The 24543-nt window shown below is 38.3% G+C and overlaps 1 protein-coding gene across 9 annotated transcripts in view; it reads right to left on the bottom strand.

Moving 5' to 3' along the window:
• HELZ (helicase with zinc finger) overlaps window positions 1-24543 on the bottom strand; it is a 151135-nt gene that overhangs the window by 84800 nt on the left and 41792 nt on the right. For 7 of the 9 annotated variants that reach the window (XM_025279311.3, XM_025279314.3, XM_006046260.4 and 4 more), the window contains 7 exons: window positions 23189-23245; window positions 18443-18494; window positions 17004-17079; window positions 14821-15019; window positions 14252-14359; window positions 12938-13235; window positions 7503-7770 (listed from right to left, as the gene is read on the bottom strand). In XM_025279311.3, the coding sequence (XP_025135096.3) occupies window positions 7503-7770; window positions 12938-13235; window positions 14252-14359; window positions 14821-15019; window positions 17004-17079; window positions 18443-18494; window positions 23189-23245 (1058 nt within the window). Of the gene's footprint in view, window positions 1-7502; window positions 7771-10189; window positions 10394-12937; window positions 13236-14251; window positions 14360-14820; window positions 15020-17003; window positions 17080-18442; window positions 18495-23188; window positions 23246-24543 lie in introns of those variants that run through there. The other 2 variants (XM_006046263.4, XM_025279315.3) reach the window with 2 other exon arrangements.

The following is a 24543-nucleotide window of genomic DNA, read 5'->3' as shown; positions in this document are numbered from 1 at the left end:
CAACAGACTTTGATTAAACTGATGCTTTCTAAGTAGTTCTTACCCAAAGAGTCTAATCATAAAATTTCACTTCCAGGACTGTTAATGAATAACATCCAGAATACATTTCTGCTCACACCTACACCGAGGCAGATCTCATGCCGAAATTACAGCAGGAGGGGTTCAGGGCTATCTTATCCCCCATTCCCCTCCATGCGCACGAGAGCATGAAAGAGAACGTGTGCGTGCAGGACGCACAAGAGGCAAAGTTAACCCACAGGCAGGAAAGACGAAGGGAAAGCAAGACTTAAATTGATTAACAGCTCTTCTCCTTTGCCATTCTGAAATGATGCTGTGAGAGAGAAGACAAAGTGGTAACAACAGGAACATTTTCTTTTCTTAATAAGGTTTAAAAATTTACTTGTTTTATAATCTATACACCCATTTGTGGAAAGGCTACTTTTTAGTGGTGGTATGGAACTGTTTGCTGTTCAGGTCTTCTTTTGGATACATGATGTCCAGAATGTCTTATAAATTCTTAAAGAAAAAGAAAGAAATATCCTTTTCCAAAACATTATACATTTCACTATACAAAAACATCTGTATTGTTTACAATATTAGGAAATCAATTCTAATTAAAATATATTAAAATTCTGAATTTCCATTTATATACTTTAAAGTTAGAAAACTGTAGTTAGAGAAGTATTTAAACAGCAATAATAAAATATTTAAGAAAAATAAAACAGCTATTTATGTACGTAGTAAGTCATAGTATTTATAAGCTCCATTATAAGTTATTTTAAAATACACTTACAATATACTCAAAGCTACAAAAAATACATAAAAATGTTTTATTATAAATATAAACTTAATATTTAATAACATGGCTTTCTTGAGGATCAGATGAATTCTAGGAGTACTTGCTGAGTGTGTGATCATATACATGTACATGTAATACATGGATTCCTGAAAGCCATATTCTATTTCTCTCATTCTCTATGCACCATTCCACTAGATCCAAACTAGAAAAGTAGGATATAATTTAAAGAAATAGACTGCATGTTATCTAGATACATTTGAGTCTTTGAAGACTGGAATGTGCACTGAAGATTCATATAAAAATACGTCACAAAGTGAAAGTGAGACAAAAGTGTGCCACCCTGCCCAGTTTACACACAATCTCCGTTCACCTCCCTTAAAAACAAAGCAGAACAGAACACAAGCTTTATAAAAGAACAGGAACCCTTAGGTTATTCATATTTTTTCATATAAAGTTAAATTTTTACTTTGCTTTTATCATCCGTATAACTGAGATGTGTGAACATTAGAACTTTCTCAGAGAAGAGATTCCTTACAGCCCATTCTTCACTCACAAATGACCTCTATGTTGCCAAAGTTGATGAACACATTTCTGACTTTGTTTCTCATTATCACTACTTTGCAACCACTTTCCGTTTCTTTTAAACTGCTTCTCCCACTGGCTTCTGTCCAGTCACACTCTCCAGAGTTCCCTTCCTGCCCTTCTGCCTGATCCTCGATCTCCCAACTAGGCACCACCCACCCTGCCCTCTTCTTGTGTTGGCTGAGGTCACCCTCTTACCAACCAAGGTCATCCTCTCCAAGATGTCTCAGCTCAGGACTGTACACCCAACTGCCAAATACGCACCCTGGATTACGTGCTCTGCAAACTCAGTGCAAACAGAAGAGACTCTGCACCCAACCTCCCTGCACGCTCCCATACACCAACCCTCCCATGTGTCACACGGCCCAGATAAGGGCACTGTTTACCTAGCTGATGCTGCGAAGTTGCTTCAGTCGTGTCCAACTCTGTGTGACCCCACAGATGGCAGCCCACCAGGCTCCCCTGTGCCTGGGATTCTCCAGGCAAGAACACTGGAGTGGGTTGCCATTTCCTTCTCCAGTGCATGAAAGTGAAAAGTGAAAATGAAGGTGCTCAGTCGTGTCTGACTCCTAGTGGCCCCAGGGACTGCAGCCTACCAGGCTCCTCAGTCCACGGGATTCTCCAGGCAAGAGTAATGGAGTGGGGTGCCATTGCCCTCTCCATTTACCTAGGGTCCCAGTCAAAAGTTGTCTTTGACTTTGTCTCTATCACCAACCTTCATTCCCCACCACATAATCACCAGGCCCTGTTATTTCCTCTTCTTCCTAATCATCTGCATCTCAGCATTTCTAACCTGGATGACTGTAACAAACTCCTTCCATAACTTCTGGCTTCAAATCTGTTCTCTAAACCACCATTGGAGAATCTCTGTAAAATGCAAGTCTGATGATACACAGCTCTGCGGGTAAAGTTTAAACAGCTTTCTATCTCACCAACCCCACTCCACCACACAGCACCCTCCATGAAAATTACGATGACCTACTTGCAGTTTCCCCCAAAACTCTATGCTCTAATTCTCATATCCTGCTTCTTCAAACTAAGTACCTTTGTCCTACTTTGCCACCTGACAATTCTGCTTTTCAAAATTCAGCTTAAATGCCAGCTAGTCCAGAAAGCAGACTTGAAAGGCCATTCAAGCTTTGGGGGGAGAAGGAAACATAACTTGTTTGCATTAGAATCAGCAAAGACCAGCCTAAAACCTGACACTTTGAATACTCAGTAATTTTGTTCACTGAATTAATTGTACATGTTTGTAATAATCTGACTTTTTCCAAGACACCATATTCCCATTTCAACTACTTTATATTATTCTCTAACAAATTCTTACAACCCTATGATATTTTCTCAACTAACTTGGGTAATATTTAAAGTCTTACTGTTACACCTGTTTTAGAATCTGCCATCCCAAAACACTTGGTCACAACTTAGGCATGAAAAATTAATCTCACAGTTTTAAAGCAGTAAGAGGATTCTTTTATGACACTCAATTAATTGTGCCCTGCAACAAAACTCTTAAGGCAGAGGCACTGGAAAATAAAAGTACTAAGCTTCTCCCACAAAAGACTCACTGTTATGTTCAAGAAGCAAACATCAGAGACCTTCTCAAAGTAACAGTTACCAATACTTAATTTTTCTAAAAGGTTAATAGGCTGAAACTAAAAAGACATTAGTTAAGTTTTAAGTATTTTAAATAACATGAATTTTTGAGATTTAATAACTCAAATACCTAGAGTATAAAATACATCCTGTAATTAGCAAAGATATTTCCACTGTTACATGCCACACTTTGAAATCAACTTTAAAGCTTACAGAATTTCTAACATTTTTGGAAGTGGCAGAAGAGTAGCCCATGGAAGTAAATTAACCCAGAATATTCACTGGAAGGACTGATAGTGAAGCTGAAGCTCCAATACTTTGGCCACCTTATAAGAAGAGCCGACTCATGAGAAAAGACCCTAAGGCTGGGAAAGACTGAAGGCAAAAGGAGAAGGGGGTGACAGAGGATGAGATCGATAGATGGGATCACTGACTCAATGGACATGAGTCTGAGCAAACTCCAGGAGACAGTGAAGGACAGGGAAGCCTGGTGTGCTGGGGTAGCAAAGAGTCAGACACAACTTAGCGACTCAACAAGAAGATAAAAGATATATGGTTCCATCAGTGTTAAAAATAGTTAAACCTCTTGAAAAAGTCACTCAGTCGTGTCTGACTCTTTGCGACCCCATGGGAATTCTCCAGGCCAGAATACTGGAGTGTATAGCTGTTCCCTTCTCCAAGGGATCTTCCCAAAAAACTCAGGAATTGAATCCAGGTCTCCCGCATTTCAGGCGGATTCTTTACTGTCTGAACCACTAGAGAAGCCCTCTTGAGTGTAACTTTAAAAAACCTTCAAAGCTATAGTGAATTTCCTTTTGTGCAATTGCTGACTAAATAAATGACAACAAAGTCAACCAAGGTCGTATGTGAAAAAACACCTGGGACTCCTGAGGCCAAGCCAGGCTGAACCAGTAGAGGCCTGAGCCACCGCAACACAATGCCCCAGCGGGCAGCATGCAGCAGGCCTGTTCTGCCGGCTGTCAGCGTTCCCAACACCCCGATCCAGCAGGCCATGACACACTCTGATGCACATGCACACAGCAGCTTCAGCCAAAGCCAATTTCTTTTGAAAATGTTTATCTTAGAATGAAACTGATTTCACTTCAAGGTGGAATCATTATGGAATGCAGAGCAATATGTAGCTGAGGACAAGAGAAGTTGAAAAAAAAAATCTTGAAAGAACTCAGAAGCATATTTTAAAACTTAAATGAAATGCAGCATTATTTTTATCAACTCCAAACATCTCACACTAAAACTTAACATAAAAAGAAATCTTAATATCTGGACTGCTTTGAAAAAAATTATCTCTTAAAAAATTAAAAAAAAATATATATACCTATCAAATTCAGCCTCAAGTCAAAATACATTTTGTCTAATCTTGAGAGGCTTCATTCAATCTATTTTCAAAAAGGGAATTCTAAGGTGATCATGTAAAAGCATAGGCATAGGTCGTTTTGTTGCACTTTATGGTCCTTTGCAGATATTGCTTTTGTTTCATTTTTTTTTTTTTTTTAAAAACAAATTGAACGTCTACGGCACCCCTAAGTCAAGCAAGGCTATGGGCACCATTTTTTCCAGCAACTGTTTATTACATATCTCTGTGTAACATTTTGGTAGCTGTCACAGTATTTCAAGCTTTTCCACTATAACTACATGTGTGGTGGTGATCTTTGATATTACTACTTTAATTGTTTTGGGATGCCACGAAATGTACCCATTCAAGACAACAAACAGTCGACAAATGCGTGTGTTCTGACCACTCCACACCTGGCCATTCCCCCATCTCTCGTGGTCTCCTCAGGCCCCCTACTCCCTGACACACAACAATAATGAAATTAGGCCAATTAATAACCCTATAATCAGCCTCAAGTGAAAGGAAAAGTCACGTCTCTCACTTTAAATCAAAAGCTAGAAATGATTCATAAGCTTAATGAAGAAAGCCTGTTGAAGCTAAGACAGGCCAAAAGTTAGGCCTTTTGCACCAGTCAGCCAAAGTTGTGAAAGTGGAGGAAAAGTTATTGAAGGAAATTAGAAATTGTGTTTCAGTGAACACACAAATGGTAAGAATGAAAAACAGCTTTATTGCTGATACGTAGAAAATTTTAGTTGTTTGGATACGTGATACCAGCCACAACACTCCCTTCAACCAAAGCCTCATCCAGAATAAGCCCTGACAATTATATACAGGCTGAGAGAGGGACTCCCATGGAGAGCAAGGAGATCCAACCGGTCCATCCTAAAGGAAATGAGTCCTGAATATTCATTGGAAGGACTGATGCTGAAGCTGAAACTCCAATACTTTGGCCACCTGATGCGAAGAACTGACTCATTTGAAAAGACCCTGATGCTGGGAAAGATTGAAGGCAGGAGGAGAAGGGGACGACAGAGGATGAGATGGTTGGATGGCATCACCGACTCAACGGACATGAGTTTGAGTGAACTCCGGGAGTTGGTGATGGACGGGAGGCCTGGCGTGCTGCAGTCCGAGGAGTCGCAAAGAGCTGGGCACAACTGAGGAACTGAACTGAACTGAATTGAGAGAGGGAGGAAATCACAGAAGAAAACCTGGAAGCTAGCAGAGTTTGGCTCATGAGGTTTAAGAAAGAAACCATCTCTAACGTAAAAGCACAAGGTGAAGCAGCGAATGCTGATATAAAGGCTGTAACAAGTCACCCAGAAGATGGAGCTCAGATGATTAATGCAGGTGCTGCACAAACCAGCAGACTCTCGGTGTAGACGGAACAGCCTCTCTCAGGAGGAGACTCTGCCTGGGACTGTGGAGTCAGAGAGAAGCCAACGCCTGGCTTCCAAGAGCAGGCTGAACCTCATTATGGGCTAATGCATTTGATGGCTTTAAGCTGAAGCCAATGTTCACTTATCATTCCAAAAACCCTAAGGCCCTTAAGAATTGTGCTAAATCGACTCCACCTATGCTCTATAAATGGGACAACAAAGCCTGAATGATGGCACTTCTGTTTACAATATAGTTTACCAAATATTTTAAGCCCACTGTTGAGATCTGCTCAGCAAACAGGATTCCTTTCAAAATACTACTGCTCACTGACAGTGCACCTGGTCACCCGAGGGGCCTGATGGAGATGAGCAACACGACTACTGCTGATCCATTCTGCCAACACAGATCCATTCTAAAGCTCATGGATCAAGGAGTAATTTCGACTTCCAAGTCTCATTCTTAAAGAAATACATTTTGGGAGGTTAAGGCTGCCATAGACGGTGACTCCTCTGACAGATCTCAGCAAAATAAACTGGAAACCTGTCAAGGATTCACCATCCTGGATGCCATTAAGAAAATTCATGATTCATGGGAAGAGGTCAAAATATCAGCATCAATCATAGTCTTGTTGGAATGATGACTGAGGGGTTCAAGACTTCAGTGGAGGAAGGAGCTGCAGATGTGGTAGTAACAGCAAGGAAAGAAGAAGTGGAGCCTGAAGACATGACTGAACTGCTGCAAACTGTGATAAAACTTTAACAGCTGGGAGTTGCTTTTTATGGACGCGCAAAGAAAGTGGTTTAAGATGGAATCTACACCTGGTGAAGAGACTGTGAAGACTGTTCAAATGACAACAGAGGATTTAGAATATGACATAAACTCAGCTGATAAAGCAGTGGCAGGGTCCGAGAGGACTAACTCCAATTTTGAAAGTTCTAACTGTGGATAAAATGCTGTCCAAAAGCACGGCATGCTCCAGAGAAACTGTTGCTGAAAGGAAGAGTTGATTGACGCAGAAACGTCACCGCTGCCTTTTAAGGACGTGCCACAGCCCCCGAACCCTCAGCGACCACCGCCCTGCCCGCCAGCAGCCACAACACTGGACGCAAGGGCCCAGAGCAAAAAGACGGCGCCTGCCAGAGGATGGTCGGCAGTGTTTAGCATAAAGGATTTTTACTTATGGTATGTATTTTGTTTTTAGACATAATGCTATTTAACTTAATAGCCTACAGAATAGTGTGGGCTAACTACACTAACTCTTATGCGCACTGGGAAACCAACAAATCCAGGTGACTGGCGTTGCTGCGATATGCACTTTACTGCGGAGGCCTGGAACTGAACGTGCACTCTCTCTGGGGTGTTCCGACACAGTCCAACCCTTACAATTAAAATGTAAGAAACCAGTAGGAATTCCCTCAATACAACTCTCATGATTACTTTTCAAAATATGTGGTCTCTTTCAGTTTGTGTACATTTTCAAAAAATAATCACTGAGTGCTTGCTCTACCACTGAGAGGAAGCTCCTGAAGAGCAAGGACCATGTATGCGCTCATACTCCCAGAACACACAGAGTCATGTGGAGCAAAGAGGCACTGAACCCGAGATGCCACGGTGAGCACAGGGCTTGCCTGGAGAGGCTCACGCACAGTGCTGAAGGACAGCGACTGAGTAACAGCCAGTTCACTACCTGACTTCACTAAGGCACCCCTCCTTAGTTTAAATATGAACAATACCATCCAAAGGGGAGATTCTGAAAAAGAAAGAAAGAAAAGGGTTTCTAAAGTAACTTACTTGCTGACTTCCTTATACTGGGCTATCTCTTCAATATAAAGAAGGTCATGCAACCGTGACTGATAGTTGGTCTTGGTCAATGATTTGTCTAAAACGGACTGGGTAAACAGCTGGTCAGCAGAGAGAGGAATTTGGTATCTGATAAGAAGGCTCTTCTCCAAATCAGTAGTTTCATTAGGTTCAAAATCTACAATAGTCTTAGAAGAAGAATCCCAACGTTTAGCTGTAGTTACTAGCTGTTGTTTTGCATGCATCAGGTACTCAAGATCTAAATGGAAACAAAAAACACATTTATAAAGGAACACAACATTAAAATTCTCAAGTAATACATTATGCATTTTGGTATGAGAATTTTATATGCTAGAGCTAAAGTTCTTAAAAATGAAACAGTACAAAACCCCATTTGACAGTATTTTTTCAACATCAGAAATCTTTTTTTTGGTCTAGATTAACAAAATAACATAAATTGGAATACATGTAAAAAATATTCTTCTCTACCTCAGGCTGGGACACACCAGAAATAGTTATTAACATTTTAAAAATACAGAGCAGAATTTAGAATTTAACTCTTCAGTCAAGAGAAATCTGATCTGCAGAAAGAAAGTATGGTAAATCTTTCATAACACAAATTTTTATTAGGTGATAATCACTTTTCTCCTCCTACCAGCAATACCTGCCCCATTATAGAAAAAGATTAGAAAACTGTGAGAGGTTAAATCTTGTGTGGTAAAGCACAGTGAAACCCTCTGAAAATCAATCTACAACAAGCAAAAACCTTTTGTGTCTTTTTCCCACATTAAACTGCACATTAAATCATGGTACAATGTACTATTCAAATGCCATTTCAGAAAAATCCAGTTTAGCCTCAGTTAAATTGCACGGTGACTAGGGCACAATGTCAAAATGAACGGCTGTTCGAGGTCACCAGCTCTAGGGAGAATGCGGCACAGGGAAAAATGCGTCGCAACATAACTCGGAGCCTGTCAGGCTCCCTGTGTGTGTGCGTCTCAGCCTTCTGCTGGGTGGGACACAGACACCTTCACTGTGAAACCTGACCAACTCACTGGGCTAAGACCCAGTTTTTATATAATATAATGGGAAAGATGGTCTTGCAACTTATTAAAATTTCAGGAAGAAATAATAACAAATTTAAACAGAGATTAGTCTCCAAAGTACAAAGTTAACCTGTGCTATCTATGAAATGACAGCAGACTGTGTAATTGTCTTGTCTTGCTTAGTGAGAGCTTTTACTATATTAAAATGCTATATATAAATTATAAACATGTAAGTATAATCCTCCTCCAAGAGAAATTTCTCAATATTAGAAAATAGTTCATCCTAATTATCTTTAAAGATTAAAATGGAAAAGTCCTAATTTCTAGTCTTTGTTCCTTGAAAAGGAACCAAGTATTCTTATTCACCAAACAGTTATATAAACACTAGTATAACCATCAAGATACAAAGATGGTCTTCTCATCGAAATTTTGCATTTTAAAAATACTCTGGAAGAGACAATGATGGTCAGTGTTTGCAATAGCCTCAAAAGCAAAAGTTTCATAAAGTAAACTAACTGCATTTCATCCTAAATCACTCTAATATTGGGCCTTTCCTACTCATTCATTAGAGCACAGCTATAAAGGATATTTAAATTATACAAATGCCAACATTCCTAAAACAAGACTATTCCATGTCACTAAAGATCAAATACTATTAACCAAATAGCAATAATGTACTTACTTTTCTTCCTTAATTCAAAAGTCAAAAGGAGAAATACAAATGGTACAGTGACAACCCAAATAACCAGCCCTCAAAAAAAAAACAAAACTAAACTCTGCGTAGTACTGAACAATATATAATAAAAGGATGTGTATTCTTTTGGCATAGGGAAATTATACTTCATAAATTTATTTTAAATAAGGAATGGATTCAGACTATGCCTACATCAATATTATATTCCCATTCTTTAAAAAGTCACTATTCTTCATATTTAAGTAACTAGGATAAAAACAAAACTAAAATGGTACAACTTTCCTCTAAAAAAAAACTTTTTGTATTACCTATTTAATATATAAAGCAAATTATACAGAAAATCATTCTACCCTGGGCTAAAAGTATTCAGGCTTTTTGGTAAAAGTGCCGTGAGAAATAGTATTTGTTTTTCTCATTTTATCTATTTAGTGCCATGATTTTATGAAATTTTTAAAATGAGTATCTTCAGCAGGAAGCACAAGAATTTCAAAACAAATCCAAAACAATGTTAACTTTTATTCCCTCTTTTTACTAAATGTAAATACAATACAGAAGAGAGGAGAACTAGGGAAGCAGAAAGAACAATCTTGAGAAAATCCTTGCATGCCGGCATCAGATAGTCTACAAACTATGGATCTCGGCCATTAACTCAGGTGTCCAATATGAGCCGGGCCAGCGACTACTGAGGAATCTCCTGCAAGAACCACTTCTGTTTCCCTAGTCATGTTGGTCTTAAAACAAAATTCTGCCTCTAGTCCTCTCAGCAGTAAAAAGCTTCTTTAAATTAAACTTTTTAATTTCCATTTAACGACCTTTAAAGGCCATTAGGTCCTAAGAGCTCCTCTTCAAACAGAGGAAGAAGCTGAGGCTCCCCCTGGGGACGCTGGACACACCCACTCTTGGGGCTCACTTCATCCCATGTGCACACACACGCACACCTGCCAACATCTAACCCAGATGTGTGCAGCACCCAGGGTGGCCTGAACCAGTTCATTCTCGATAATTAAGTACTTTTCTTCAATCTGCTGCTGCGGCTGCGCTTCAGGCGTGTCCGACTCTGTGCGACCCCACAGACGGCAGTCCACCAGGCTCCGCCGTCCCTGGGATTCTCCAGGCAAGAACACTGAAGTGGGTTGCCATTTCCTTCTCCAATGCATGAAAAGTGAAGAGTGAAAGTGAAGTCACTCAGTCATGTCCGACTCTATGCGACCCCATGGACTGCAGCCTACCAGGCTCCTCCGTCCATGGGATTTTCCAGGCAAGAGTACTGGAGTGGGTTGCCATTGCCTTCTCCGTTTCTTCAATCTAGATCAGGCTAGAAAAAAAAAAGCAATTCTGGGAAGATGAAACGTGAACAGGTTAGAATCAATATTCATAAAATCACTTAGGAAGAGTTTAATGCTGCCTTATTAACCAACTTCTATAATAATACATCTGAAATCCTGACAAATTATAAACCTATGGAACTTGTTACCCTGAGATATGATGGGTAGAAGCTACATAAGTATTTTAAGAGAAATTCATAAGAAAAACTTAAAGATAGTTAGAACATACCTAATTTCCTGAAGATAACATAAGGGAAGAACTGCTACTATGAAAAATAGAATTCCAGGCTGGAGTCAACCAGTGGGACACAAGATTTGCTACCCAACTTCCCTCACCCCTCTGATTACTGTGAACAGCAAATGCTCTCATTTCAGCCGTATAATTACTATTCTAATAAAGTATCCAAAGGGTTGGTCCGTTTTCTCTTGAAGTATATAGTAACAGCAGACTTGCAAAATTATCCTTAACAAAACCTGGACAGTGGGTAAGATAAGAAGTAAGGAGGAAAAAATCCAGTGTTCTTTGCACTCAGCACAAGGGGTGAAGAGGTATGCCATAAATGCATGTTAAACGTGGAATTTATTAAAAACTAGTATATTTATCTATCCATCTATCTATCTAAAAAGAATGAGATGAAATGATTCCTAATTCCAGAACCGGACACAACACTCTTCGTTAGAAAACATCGGGGTCTGTGGCTTTAATAAAACAAAATCCCAAAGGAAACCCACACTAGGATTTCAGCTATCCTTTTCAACATCATTCCTTTCACTAAGACAGCTACACAGAGGTAAGATGAACATCTCTTAGCTTATCCATGTTGTCTGTTCTCTTAATGAGGCTAATGAAAAGTTAAAACAGTGGAGTAACAACACAGGAGCACCTCACACTTTTTACATGCTTCTACTCAGTTGAATTTAGTATTTATTGACAATTAAACTATTTTGAAATCTATTTTTCTATTAATTTTCCTATAATTTTAAATTTTAAAATTTATTTTTAATTATTTTTAATTTAAAATTTTAAAATCTATTTTTCTATTAAATTTCCTATAATTTTCTATTATATATTTATATATGTATAATTATGTGTGTGTGTATATTATACATATAAACATGTCTTTAATTTACCAACAACTTTGACAGCTGGAGATAATTTTTAAGACATACTAACTTTTAATGCTAATGTTAACATATATTGCTAGACTGAAAGTAATGAATAATATCAAGTTTTCAAATTTAAATATAAGAATTAATTTCCAACATACAGCTTCCAGATATTCAAAGCAGAATTCCAAATCAATTTTGTTAAGCAAAAATCTTCCATTACTTAAAGTTGAGGTATAATGTGTATAAAACAGTTTGTGTTCTAAGCAAGGGGAAATGTCACTAACTTTCTTTTTCTGTAAAAGTCCTTTTTCACAAATTTGTGAGAAGCACATTTTTAACCAGTCCCCTCCACAAATTTTTTTTAATTCATATGGGGCTTCCCTGGTGGCTCAGCAGTAAAGAATCCACCTGCAATGCAGAAGATGTGGGTTCAATCCCTGAGTCAGGAAGATCCCCTGGAAAAGGAAATGGCCACCCACTCCAGGATTCATGCCTGGGAAATCCCCCGGACAGAGGAGCCTGGGGGGCTACAGTCCACAGGATCTCAGAGTCAGACACGACTTAGTGACTAAACCACCACCAAATCCAACCAAGAGCCAAAGAAATGTAGACTAACATGCCCTTACCTTATCCAGCTGGATCTTGGCATAAAATTTAAGTTGAGGCAGTAATAGACAATTTACACAGTAATTCATCTCCACAGGTGCCTACATATTGAAACCAGGACCTCTTCCCAAGACTACGAAGCAGATCCTAGTAAAGGCACCTTGGTCTCCTTTATACTAGTGAAATCAACTTATGAAAGCTGGTATTTAGGACCCTTCTTCCACAGGTGATGTACTAATATGAACAAAGTTAACTGGACCGTCAGTAGAACATGGAAATAGACACTGTAGGCGTATTCACAATTACCATTAAAATTATATTCTGCCCAAATTAATGCTGAAAGGTTTTACTGTGCTGAATAAAATCAACCAATGAAGTTGGCAGACCAAAAAGAGACCTGATCACCTACTCATACCAGTCTGGGGAACCTCAAAGCAAGCTTTGCCTGATGACTGTATAAAGTGACTAGGGTATAATGCAAACATTCTAATTCCATCACACAGTAAATGAGTCAAAGAACTTGGGACCTTTTTCCTTACTATTCCCTCCCTATCCATGGAATATTTAGGGGTCAATACGTATCTTTTAATGTTGTTATAGTGCCTTTTAATACATAGTATCAGGGGGAAAAAGTCTAAATATTACCTTCTGTAGAAGCTGCATCAATCATTACTCTTTGCATGAGTACTGGTTCCAATCCAAAGTCGAAAACTATGGTTTGGCGAAAAGTTCCAAATATTTCTGTGTTAAATGCTATCCCGACTTTATACACGTAATGATCTAATCCATTTGGGGCCATCTTCCCTCCTATCCATTCTTGACAGTTTTCTGGGACTTCTTGTGATACCTGGGTAGTACTATCTCCGGCAGATATTGCAATGATACTAAAATGAGGACGATGAGCATCATAAAGCAATGCTACACGACACAGCATTCTTGCAGGCTACAAGGAAGTTAAAATAATTCATTGAGTACAAGGGGTTGAAAAATCCAGGTGTAATTGGGCTCTTCAATGAAAATATTTCCATAAGGGACTTTTACTTTCCCATGCTTCTAAGATACTATATTAAAAATACAAATTGTACTCATAAGCCATTTAAGAAAAAAAATCAAAATGGTTAAAAAAAATCATTTGTTAAAATGATATATTTATGATGTCAATTATATCTCAATAAGGTTGCCATTTCCAAAAAACGATATATTCACACTACATTTCTAGCCTCCCTGCTTTCTGCGATACATTCATCTTTCACTGTGTCAAACGCTTTCACCCTGTACCACCATCACCTCCAATTTTCCATCCCTTGGCCTCAAGTAAAAAGTCTTCACAGGACAGCAGTTACTTCTGAAAGCACTTCATCGGGTTCATGGCTGAAGCCAAATGTTCCCAGACTTTTCATCCCAAGATGCAGATGGTACAGTGGAGGAAACATTACAAAAAAGTACACAAAACTTCCACTGCACATATTAACAGAAATTGTTTACTTTGCTTCATTCTTAAACTTTAAACATTATAATTCAAGATAGGAAGCACTGCAGAAAATGCCTCAAATAAAAAATCTGTTATCACAGAATTTGTGATTTCACAAAATCAAAAATAAAAACAAGTTGTTGTTTCAATAGTTTAGAACTGCCAGATTAAACAATTCAACTTTTAAATACTTAACTACAAGCCATGAACCCCATCCTACGTTTCAAGTTTGGAAGACAACATGTCAAATATATCTTCATCAAATAAATAAATAAGCAAGTATCTCAGTATCTACAAAGATTTTATCTCAAAAATCTCAAAATATATATATATATAACCTTGATGATCAAAATACAGAAATACACTTTATTATAATATAGAACCTACATAATTTTCAATGCTCTTTCAATATACAGATTTAAAGGTCCAATAAAACTCTAAGAAAATGGAAAGTAATTCACATTTCTTAGTTATCACAAAACTCATACCTTACAGGTGAGAGCAAAGGTCCAGGTCTGGTGGGACTTTTTGGTGTTGACGGTGACGGACAGACCGGGGTCATGCTCCACCTTCACTCCTTCCACACGCTCACTGAGCTGGAAACAGAGAGCAAGGTCCATTATGCTCGCATTCCTAAGAACACAGACGCTTTGGCATGGTAAATAATGTCAACGGTAAAGATGCTGATAGAACTGTTTACAAAGCAAGGTACTTTATACATTAATTCTCAGTTATTTTTATAAGTACCAAATAAAATAAAGCTAAACTAAGAGACATAAGAAAACTAACAATAACAACAACAACAAAATGGCAGTAAAAACTCCCTGAATGAAGACAAGTTAATATAATTCCTGCAAGTCTCCAAACAAATGGCTTAGTTCTGCTCTTTATTTTAGTAAATAGGTCTACTTTTGCTACCAAAACACTTTATCAAGAATCAAGTGTTTCATAGAGGATAGGGATATAAACCAAAACACAGCATGAAATAAAGTCAAGATTCAAACAAGGTCACTGTTTAAAACAAACAAACAAAAAAAATGCAGTTTATTTTCCTCACCACTTTCTCAGGAGATAATGAATTCATCCACTTTTCTATCAAGGTTTCCATGTAACTGCCTGAGAGCTGTTTATTCTCATTTTGCTGTTTCAATTTTATCAACCGTGAAGCATATCTTTTCTGCCATTCTGCTAGTTCTTCCTGGGAATGTGCTGAAGTACACTGCGCACCATACCTACAGATTCCTTGCTCTAAAAATCTAAGTAGAATAGGAAAGACTGTTTTATCATATACTTTGTTGGACCATTTAAAAGATAAACTTCCAGCATTTGCCCTCCGTCTCTTCAATAACAAAAACAAAACTTCATCTCCTGAAAGGGTTTGTTCATCACAGAGGAGGAAGAAGAGGTTAGAGAACATTCACAACAGTTAATAAAGCAGCAACCCCTCTCCCACCAACATGCACTGACCTCTTTCTCTGGAATAAGGGGTGACAAAGCAGAACATATTCATAACCATCCCCACCCACAAAAATGGGCATTGAAAAGGTAGGTTCCTTCGTGATAAAACAACTCTCTTAGACAATTCCTCCTAGAGCAGTTTCTCTAAAGCAACACTGACATCGAGTGGATTAGTTTGTCAAGCACAGGTATGCCCTACTTCCCAAACTGAAAGGACCTACAGAAAATTTTCCACATCCTAGGAATTTTGTTCTGGAAAAAAATAAAATATGTCACTGAATTAACATTTCAAGACTTCTATGTTTCACCTTCAAATGTAATCCCTTCACTCTTCTCTACATTACTATTACCTATATTTCATCGAAAATACTGGACTATATTAATTTGCTTTAAGTTTTAAATAAATTAAGAATAGAAGTTTTATATAAGAATCTTAATTATTTCAATAGATTAAGTTCTTCAATGGGTAAATTCACAAATGTCCATTTTAAAGGATATATAGTTAATGATTTCTCAACATTTATGACTCAGAAAATTCAACTGACAATTCGATGGTCAAAACAGATAAAAACGCAAGACTGATCAGTAACTTTAAGTCTAAAATACTCTATGAAATAAGAGATCCAGCCAGTTTTTAAACAATTGAAACATTACAAAATTAATGAAAGATCTTCTGAGAGGAAAAAAATGAAAATCAAGTTATAAATAGCAAAAGGGTTAAAAAGGATGCTATGTTTTAGATAATTTTTCAATTGGAAAAATATGGACAATATGAAATACAAAATGAACCATCAAGTGGCTCATCCTACTTGAAAAGACAAGTGTGTTTAAAGCTTTTTTTTGATGATACACAAAGTATTTGAACTTAAAGTATGCCATTAAGTTCTCATATGCTTCATATAAGACATTTAAAATCATGCATTTTTTTTCTCTTTAGTATATCTTAATGAGCCAAATATTTGTTTTCCTATTGCTTTAAATTATTTCCCTAAAAATGGAAGGCTTGATACTCTATCTGGACTACAAAATTTCTTATATGTCCTTTGCATCAGATTGTGTCCTACCTCTCCGCCACCAGAATCTTCAAATTTACCTCTCAGTTTCTTTATTTCTACTATAAAATCAAAACTACATATCAAATTTCCTTCATTATCAAAAGTAATCTAGGGTAATTAGAACTTGTATCTAAAAAACCACTAGTCACTAGTTCTTATAAAAAGAACCTTCTGATGTGACTTTAATAATTCTTTCTACCTTAACATATAATCACTAAATTTTGAAAGGTTAGCCCTTCAAATATAAACTACTCATAAATTCTACATAAGATTATGTGAAGGTAATAGATTTTCTTTTCTCTTAGAAAAGTTATCAAAATAATTCAACATTTATCTATTTTATGCTCTATTTCAGTTTATATAAGGTAACTTCAGTTTAAATCATCATAATTTAGGTTAGGCAAATTTCACATAAACAAGAGACCAGTAATTAAGTCATATTATTCCAACTGGTATGACAAAAGTCTTTAACAATTTCCATTTAGATCATTGTTCTTTATAATTAAAAGAAGGATCATCAATATGGTTTTGATTTTTGTTATTTAATGATAATGACCATTATGGCTTCTGTTTCAAACTGAAAATAAACCATTTTACTCAATCATTATACTTCTTCCTTCACTTCCTTTATCTTCTTTAAATTTGAATTATTTTCAAAAAGTGAAGGAAAATTAACTATCCTTTGAATAAAGATATGTCATTGGTTTAAAAAAAAAATTCACGTTACCTTTTACACAAAGTATATTCCTCGCTGCTTGTGATTCCCCTAGGTGGTGGGCGGAAATGCCAACCATTACAAGATCCTAGAGAGTAATCAGGATATAGTCTTATCATTTGAGGCTTGCTGATAATTCTGATATTTAATGTGTAAGAAATACTATTAACCCTCCATACACATCATCTCAGATGATGTAAAATGAACATGACATGCTTGTCTCTACCAAAAAAAGTAATTCACCAATCAAATGGATTAAATCAGTCAGCCACATGAAACTTAGAAATCACTGAAGGAGCAGTCACACAACCACTAAAACAAGTCAGTGACCCTTACTCTATCCCAGCAACTGGTGGACATACTCCAAGTGCAGTCTCTCCCCTGGCACCTAAAGGGGGATGTGTTGGCATGCTTGTCACGTCTTAGGTATGAGTTACATCTCTATTAGGAACTACTTCCAGAATCAGAAAATTATGGTCTCCTGGGAAGAGGAAATTTTGTAGAACAAATTCCAGTCCTGTATATGGAATACGTTCCACATTACCATCCATGTTTCTTAGGGGGTGTCTGACACGTGTCGTTGCATAAAGTAATCCTTTTTTAACAAAGTTCATAAAGGTGAATTCTGAGATAGGAGCTAAAAATAACACGTGTTTACTTCTGAATACAGTGAATTTTGATGCATTCAGATAAAAGGTTCCAAATAATCCAAGGGAAACAAAGTGTCCAAGAAAAAAGGCTGGAGCCATCAAGGCTCACCAGCAGCAAGCCTCAAGGACCTTGAGGCCATTTCCTGCCTCCTCACAAGTCACTGTGCCCAGCCCACACCGCCTGACAAAATACACTGAGCCAGACTGCGCTTAAAGCTATGAGTCATCCCTTTACTGTATGTGTGACTGGGAAATTACTGAACCTTAACAAACATCAGTTTCACCACCTATCAAAAAGATGGAGAAAGGCTCTAAGAACTCAGTACTCGTTTTGTGAAAGCCACTGACCGGCAGACGTCACTGAGCAAACACTCAGTGAGTGCTGGCCTCTCGCCACCGTCCTCTGCGAAGAGGAGAGGAGCCCATGGACCTTACTACCGGCAAGACAATTTCCAAAAAGTAGTAACTGCACCAGCATGTGACGGAGCGTGAGAAAGGAGAAAAGATCTCCCTCCACAGATTGCTAAGAATGAGGTTTTAATTTAGAACTACATATATGGTGGAAAAGAGATGCAACAGATGACTTCTGCAATTACCTCCCACCTCCATTCCTCTATTATTCTATGAATAGGGGTTAGGGAAAAAATTGCTTTCATCCACACTTCTTAAATGAAATTTTTATATTCTCTTCTATGCTTCCACTAACCTGTACTATAACTCAGAAATTTCCTCCCATTAATCAACAAGAAGCAATGCCCAAATGTAATTATAGCTACAGAAGTTGCACAGTTTAGTACTTACCCTCCTCTAAGTCTTCCACATGATATCCAGAGAGGACGTTACTAGTTGCTGTCTGCAATTTTTCAAATGAAAGAAATTTTTATATAAGAAATAACTAGCTGATTTGAATTAAACTTGGAAAATTTCAACATTTTAAAAAGCTTGAGATGGAATATTTAGAAACTTAATAAACACTAATATTCCAAGTGGTATTTTTTGCTCTTTGCTCTATGGTTCCATATTTAAATATGGAAAAGAAGTAATTGTGTGGCCCTCATTAAGGAAACTGATAAAAACTCCCTACATAAAAATTACCTGTGGGCAAAAGCAGTCTCAGTCCCCAGCCCTGAGCCCCAGGGAGCAGCACCCTCCCCTGTTGTGTGCATGGCTCTCTCTTCTAACATCTGGAGCAGGGCCAGTTGGGGCGGCATCACCCCCATCCCCACCCCACCTCCATCGAGTCCAGTACCACTGCTCACTGCCTGAGATCAGCCGTTCTCCCACAGCAGAGGCTGTGGCTGAGGACCCACTCACTCTGATTTCCTCTAATGCAGACAAGTCCTCCATCTGCCCCTTTGGCTTTTACTTTACTCTAAGTAAGCTCCGTCTAGTCAAGGCTACGGTTTTTCCTGTGGTCATGTAGGGATGTGAGAGTTGGACTGTGAAGAAGGCTGAGCACCGAAGAATTGATGCTTTTGAACTGTGTCCAACCAGTCCATTCTGAAGGAGATCAGCCCTGGGATTTCTTTGGAAGGAGTGATGCTAAAGCTAAAACTCCAGTACTTTGGCCACCTCATGCGAAGAGTTGACTCATTGGAAAAGACTCTGATGCTGGGAGGGATTGGGGGCAAGAGGAGAAGGGGACGACAGAGGATGAGATGGCTGGATGGCATCACTGACTCGATGGATGTGAGTCTGAGTGAACTCCGTGAGTTGGTGATGGACAGAGAGGCCTGACATGCTGCGATTCATGGGGTCGCAAAGAGTCGGACATGACTGAGTGACTGAACTGAACTGAAGTAAGCTTCACATCCCCAATTTCAACTGAGTGCCAGCTGAAGCATTTTCACTTAACGACTCTATAGCATTTTACCTGCTGGGTCCCTGTCAGCCACATACAGATCCACTGTTAACAGCCTACAACTAACTGCCTGTCTGCATTCCTATGCCTCAGAGCATCTGGCACATAATGGATGCCCAGTAAATCTGGATGGCTGGATGGATGGGTGGATGGAAGGGTGGGTAGATGGGTGGCTGGCTGGATGGGTGGGTAGATGGGTGGGTGGCTGGATGGCTGGATGGAAGGGTGGGTGGGTGGGTGGGTGGATGGATGGGTAACTACCCAAGTGCTTCAAACTGTAGTATGTCTAAAATAAAATTCATCAACTTTAATTTCAAATCTCATCATCCTTCAGTGCTCCTTGTCTCACGTTAATGGATTCACCTTCCCCAAAAAGAGCCAGACTGAAATCCTGAAAGACATCTTTAACCCTCCCTTTTCTGTCCTGCTCTGAAAAGTCAAAGTGAAGTCGCTCTTTTGTGTCCGATTCTCTGGGACCCCATGGACTGTAGACTACCAGGCTCCTCTGTCCAAAGGATTTTCCAGGCAACAGTCCTGGAGTGGATTGCCATTTCCTTCTCCAGGGGATCTTCCCAACTCAGGGATTGAACCCGGGTCTCCCGCATTGTAGACAGACGCTTTACTGTCTGAGCCAGCAGGGAAGTCCTGTTCTGCTCTGAGTAGTCTCCAAATCTTGCCCAGCAAGGTCCAGAATGTCTCTCACGTGTATCTCACACTCGACCCCACTGCCAGTGCCCTGTAAGCACCTCATCCTACTTGTCTCATCTGCCCCGAAGCCGACTGATGGCCAATTTAGTAGCAAGGCACTTTTGGGTCTGCCCTCAGCTGCCTCCATCCTTTAACTACAATTCTCATGCTCTAGCCTCCCTGGTTTCCCACAGGGTGTCTATCTCCCCTCTCCCTGCTTGTTCTTCTGGTACAGCACTTACTGACCACAGGCAGCCCTGTGGGTACATTAGCTATGCACATCTTGGGTTGGCCCTTCAGACTGTTTTCCATGGCTCTCTCAGCTTTCCAAAACCCACAGACCCGTGAACAGCACAACACTCAGTAAATGCCGAACTGAATCACAAGGAGGAAACAGTACCCCAGGACGAAATTTGGAATGTTTTGTATCATAGAAAGAATGTCATAAATGCTAATTGGATATAACTGAAGCAATATCACCGTAATTTACATGTTACTGATTAAATTGGACCCTTTTGAGGCTGGGCTGGAACTAAACCAGGAAAAAGCTTTCTGATTCTCAAACTACTTACTAAATAGTTTTTGAAGACAACTCAATATTTTTCGTAAAATGAGGACCAAGTTTAAGACTATGTAGAAGCTAGCAAATAAATCAGGACATAATTATTCACATTATAAGACTCTATACCCACCAAAAATATCTATTAAACAATCCTTTAACATTCTATAAGCAAGATCTAAATGGTACAGTCCCACACTAGCCCTTAAAATATGATTCCAATTACACAGAATTTATAAATGTAAGAGCTAAAAATTCACTTCAAGTATGAATTGAAAGTATCTCCTCTAAAAAAATTTATCAAAATAAATATACCAAATATGCAAGAAAAAATGGAGGAAGATGTTTGAGTGATGAAATAAAGCTTAAAGCATTGGTAACTGCTAAAAGGGAAAGACACACGGTATATTTGTGAGTCTGCGTCTACAACAACCTGCAGTGGCAGGAGATGTCTGCGCCGACACCGTTGCTCTCAGCGTGGAGCGGGGGAGGAGGGGAGGGGTGCTGGTGGACTGCCCACCCTCATCAGAAGAGCTGGTAAGAATAAGGAAATTGGCCACTGTGGCCTTTAGGTTCCAACGTATTGTACTTTTGAAAACACCCTTTTTATATGCTCAGACCCCAAGACAGAAAGGCAACATCAATAAGGTCTTTACTGAGACCTTCAGGGAAAGCAGACACATTTCACATTGCTAGAATTCTTATAATCTTATAATCAAATATTGATTTGGTATTGAAATTTCTCTGAAGAATATGTATTGTCTCTCTGTTTTCATTAGTCAGTCTTTAGTTTCATGTCTTTATTCTAATCCACTAGCACTTACAGGTTAAATATCAGCTCAGCCCAATCTTTAAAATAACAAATTGTTGCTATGTTTAAGTATATCAAGTGTAATTATAAATAAGAGTAACACTGTCTGTTAGCTTTTTCTAGATGGATTTTTTTTTTTAGTACCAGTTCACTAACCAAAAATACTACTACTCTGGTTACACAGAAATTATAAACAAAACTTAAGTCACTTATTCCAAAAGTACGGTAACAAAATGAGAGTCAAATAATATTTGTAACCTTATATAGAACAGGATTATAAATATCAAAAGTAAAACTTTGCATATATTTGTGTATGATTATCAGATGTAAAGCTGCTAATTCAATTAAGGTAATAAGAGAGAAGAACAAGGCCAAGAATCTTAAAACGAAAATCTTATTTTATGTTTTCATTTTAAAAGTCTAAAACACTTATAATTGTCTTATTTTACTTCTTAGAAATTAAAAAGACTACATAAATACCAGAGGGAAATGGCTCTGAAGTTAGAGCTTATTGATTTTCAGTTAATTCATAATAAGACTAAGAAAATAATATATTTTAAAAGCCTATTGAATTGTAGCAAAACAGTACCTTTATCCAGCTTATGTACCTCATGATGACTGTCTTCTTTGCATACTTATTTGTTGCTATGAACTACAATGCATTATGAGATTTGAAGTGTGAATGTAACCTACAGGAGGAGGTCAAGGTTTACACCTGGGTGCTCTTCTCACCCTTTCGGCCTGATGGGAACGCCCTTCACCTCACTCTCCAGGACACAGCACTTTATTAATTCTCAACTGAGCTTAAGTGTCTCATCCCCTCACTACCATTACAGTTATTCTTCCATCACAGAAAGCTCATCCCATGTACCTCAATGTGAATTACACCTATACCTGTGTTTAATTAATTAATTTATTGTCTATTTCCTCCCCAAGACTTTAACCTCTCCAAGGACAAGGACCACAAGTATCTTGTTCAGGGCTGTATCCACAGCACCAAGCATAATACCTAGCATATAGTAGGCACCAGTTTTTAAATAAATAAGCCAGTCAGTCAGTCAGTTTACATGGATTTCCATTTATGATAAAAGCTGACAAAAACAGCTATTTTTAAAATAAGACAAAAAATAAAATGAGACAGCTAAGTAAAAATACATTTACATGACTGTATGAGGAACAGAAATTTGAGACTTACAAGTCCATGGGCCTTTTACATGCCCTGCTGTCCCTGGCCTTCAACTCATCACCAGAGCATATTTTTGTTCACCATTTACCCTGTTACACATTATTTCCATCACCTAAACTCATTCCGTAAAAACATCACAGACTTTTATTAGTTACTTAGAAAATATTTTCTAATAGCCAGATGTAGTTAAAAACCAAAATTTCCCAATCACCTCTCCATTTATTGGACAGAGACAGCTAAAAAGAATTAGGGACAAAACAGGCACCTAGCGAGGAAGCAAAGCCCCTAGGATGGGAGCGAGCCTGGCCACAGAAAGGCTAACAGCTTCCCTACCCACTGGTAAAGCCTCTGATGCCCAGTGACCACCCACATCTTAATACCGAACATGTGCCATTCAGAATAAGTCAAACTCTGCCCAAAGAGATCGGCTGAAATAGTCTTACCTCTGTTTCTTTGAGAAGTGTTTTTAGCCTTGTCAAATCTTTTGTTACCATCCCATTCTGAAAGGGCAAATGAAAAAGGAAGAAACCAAGCAGCATATTAGTTTTTTACTCTGAACTTGACTCTTTGGCTATTTCTAAGGTTTACCCATAAAAAGAAAACTAATGCTATGCTCCTCTCCTATCCTCATTACTATTAGAGGTGATAATAAAGCCAACCCTCTATGTGGGAAGTTAAAAAGATGAACTGGACAAAACATACAGTATGCCCTAAAACACTGGATTCATCCTGTAAGAATTTAAGATTAATTCAATAACATTAACAATGAGTATCACTCAAAGTAGGATTAAAAAAAAAAACTTCAACTTTTTAAAACTCCTTTTCCTAAACCAAACAGGTGAACTCGGTTACTTATGATTTAGATTCACATACGATGACCACACTACTAAAGACGGTTCATTAAAGCTGCTGAAGGAAAGCATAAAACATGAGCTCTTGAGAAATTCAAATTTCACTTGAGATTTGAAGCAAATTCCTTAATTTTTAATTTAAAAATCCAACAGGTAAAACAGTGTAATATGCTCAATTTAAATAGAAAAGATCCTTAAAGATAGAATTATCTAAATAATAAAGAAGAGAAATATTCTTTATCACCTATTTAGAACTAAATACCCATACAAGACTCTTGAGAGTCCCTGGGACTGCAAGGAGATCCAACCAGTCCATCCTAAAGGAGATCAGTTCTGAGTGTTCATGGGAAGGACTGATGTTGAAGCTGAAACTCCAATACTTCGGCCACCTCATGGGAAGAGTTGACTCATTGGAAAAGACTCTGATGCTGGGAGGGATCGGGGGCAGGAGGAGAAGGAGACAACAGAGGATGAGATGGTTGGATGGCATCACCAACTCGATGGACATGAGTTTGGGTAAACTCCAGGAGTTGGTGATGGACAGGGAGGCCTGGTGTGCTGCAGTCCACAGGGGTTGCAAAGAGTCAGACATGACTGAGCGACTGAACTGACCCATACAATTTTGCTATAATTAATAAGATACCTTAGCTTTTATGTTCATTTGTTAAGATGGTGAAATAAAAAGATACTATTAAACCAACTAAACAATTTACTGCACAATAATTCCTTAGAAAATAACTAAATTAGCCTCCGAGATAGGTCATTATATTACTCTCAACAATATACAAAGTACTTTCCTGATTTCCTTCTTTTTCACCAGATATATATTTATTTGCAGTGAGAACACAACTTTGCTCCAGGTTTCCACAGTTTATGATAATTCAGAAGTATAGAGAACTCAGGCTGTATAACAAAGTATACATATGTTGTTTTTTTACTTTCACCAT

The sequence above is a fragment of the Bubalus bubalis genome, chromosome 3 (genome assembly GCF_019923935.1).
Source record: "Bubalus bubalis isolate 160015118507 breed Murrah chromosome 3, NDDB_SH_1, whole genome shotgun sequence".
NCBI lineage: Eukaryota > Metazoa > Chordata > Mammalia > Artiodactyla > Bovidae > Bubalus > Bubalus bubalis.
Note: the sequence above shows the minus strand (reverse complement) of the source record. Positions and strands in the feature narration are given on the sequence as shown.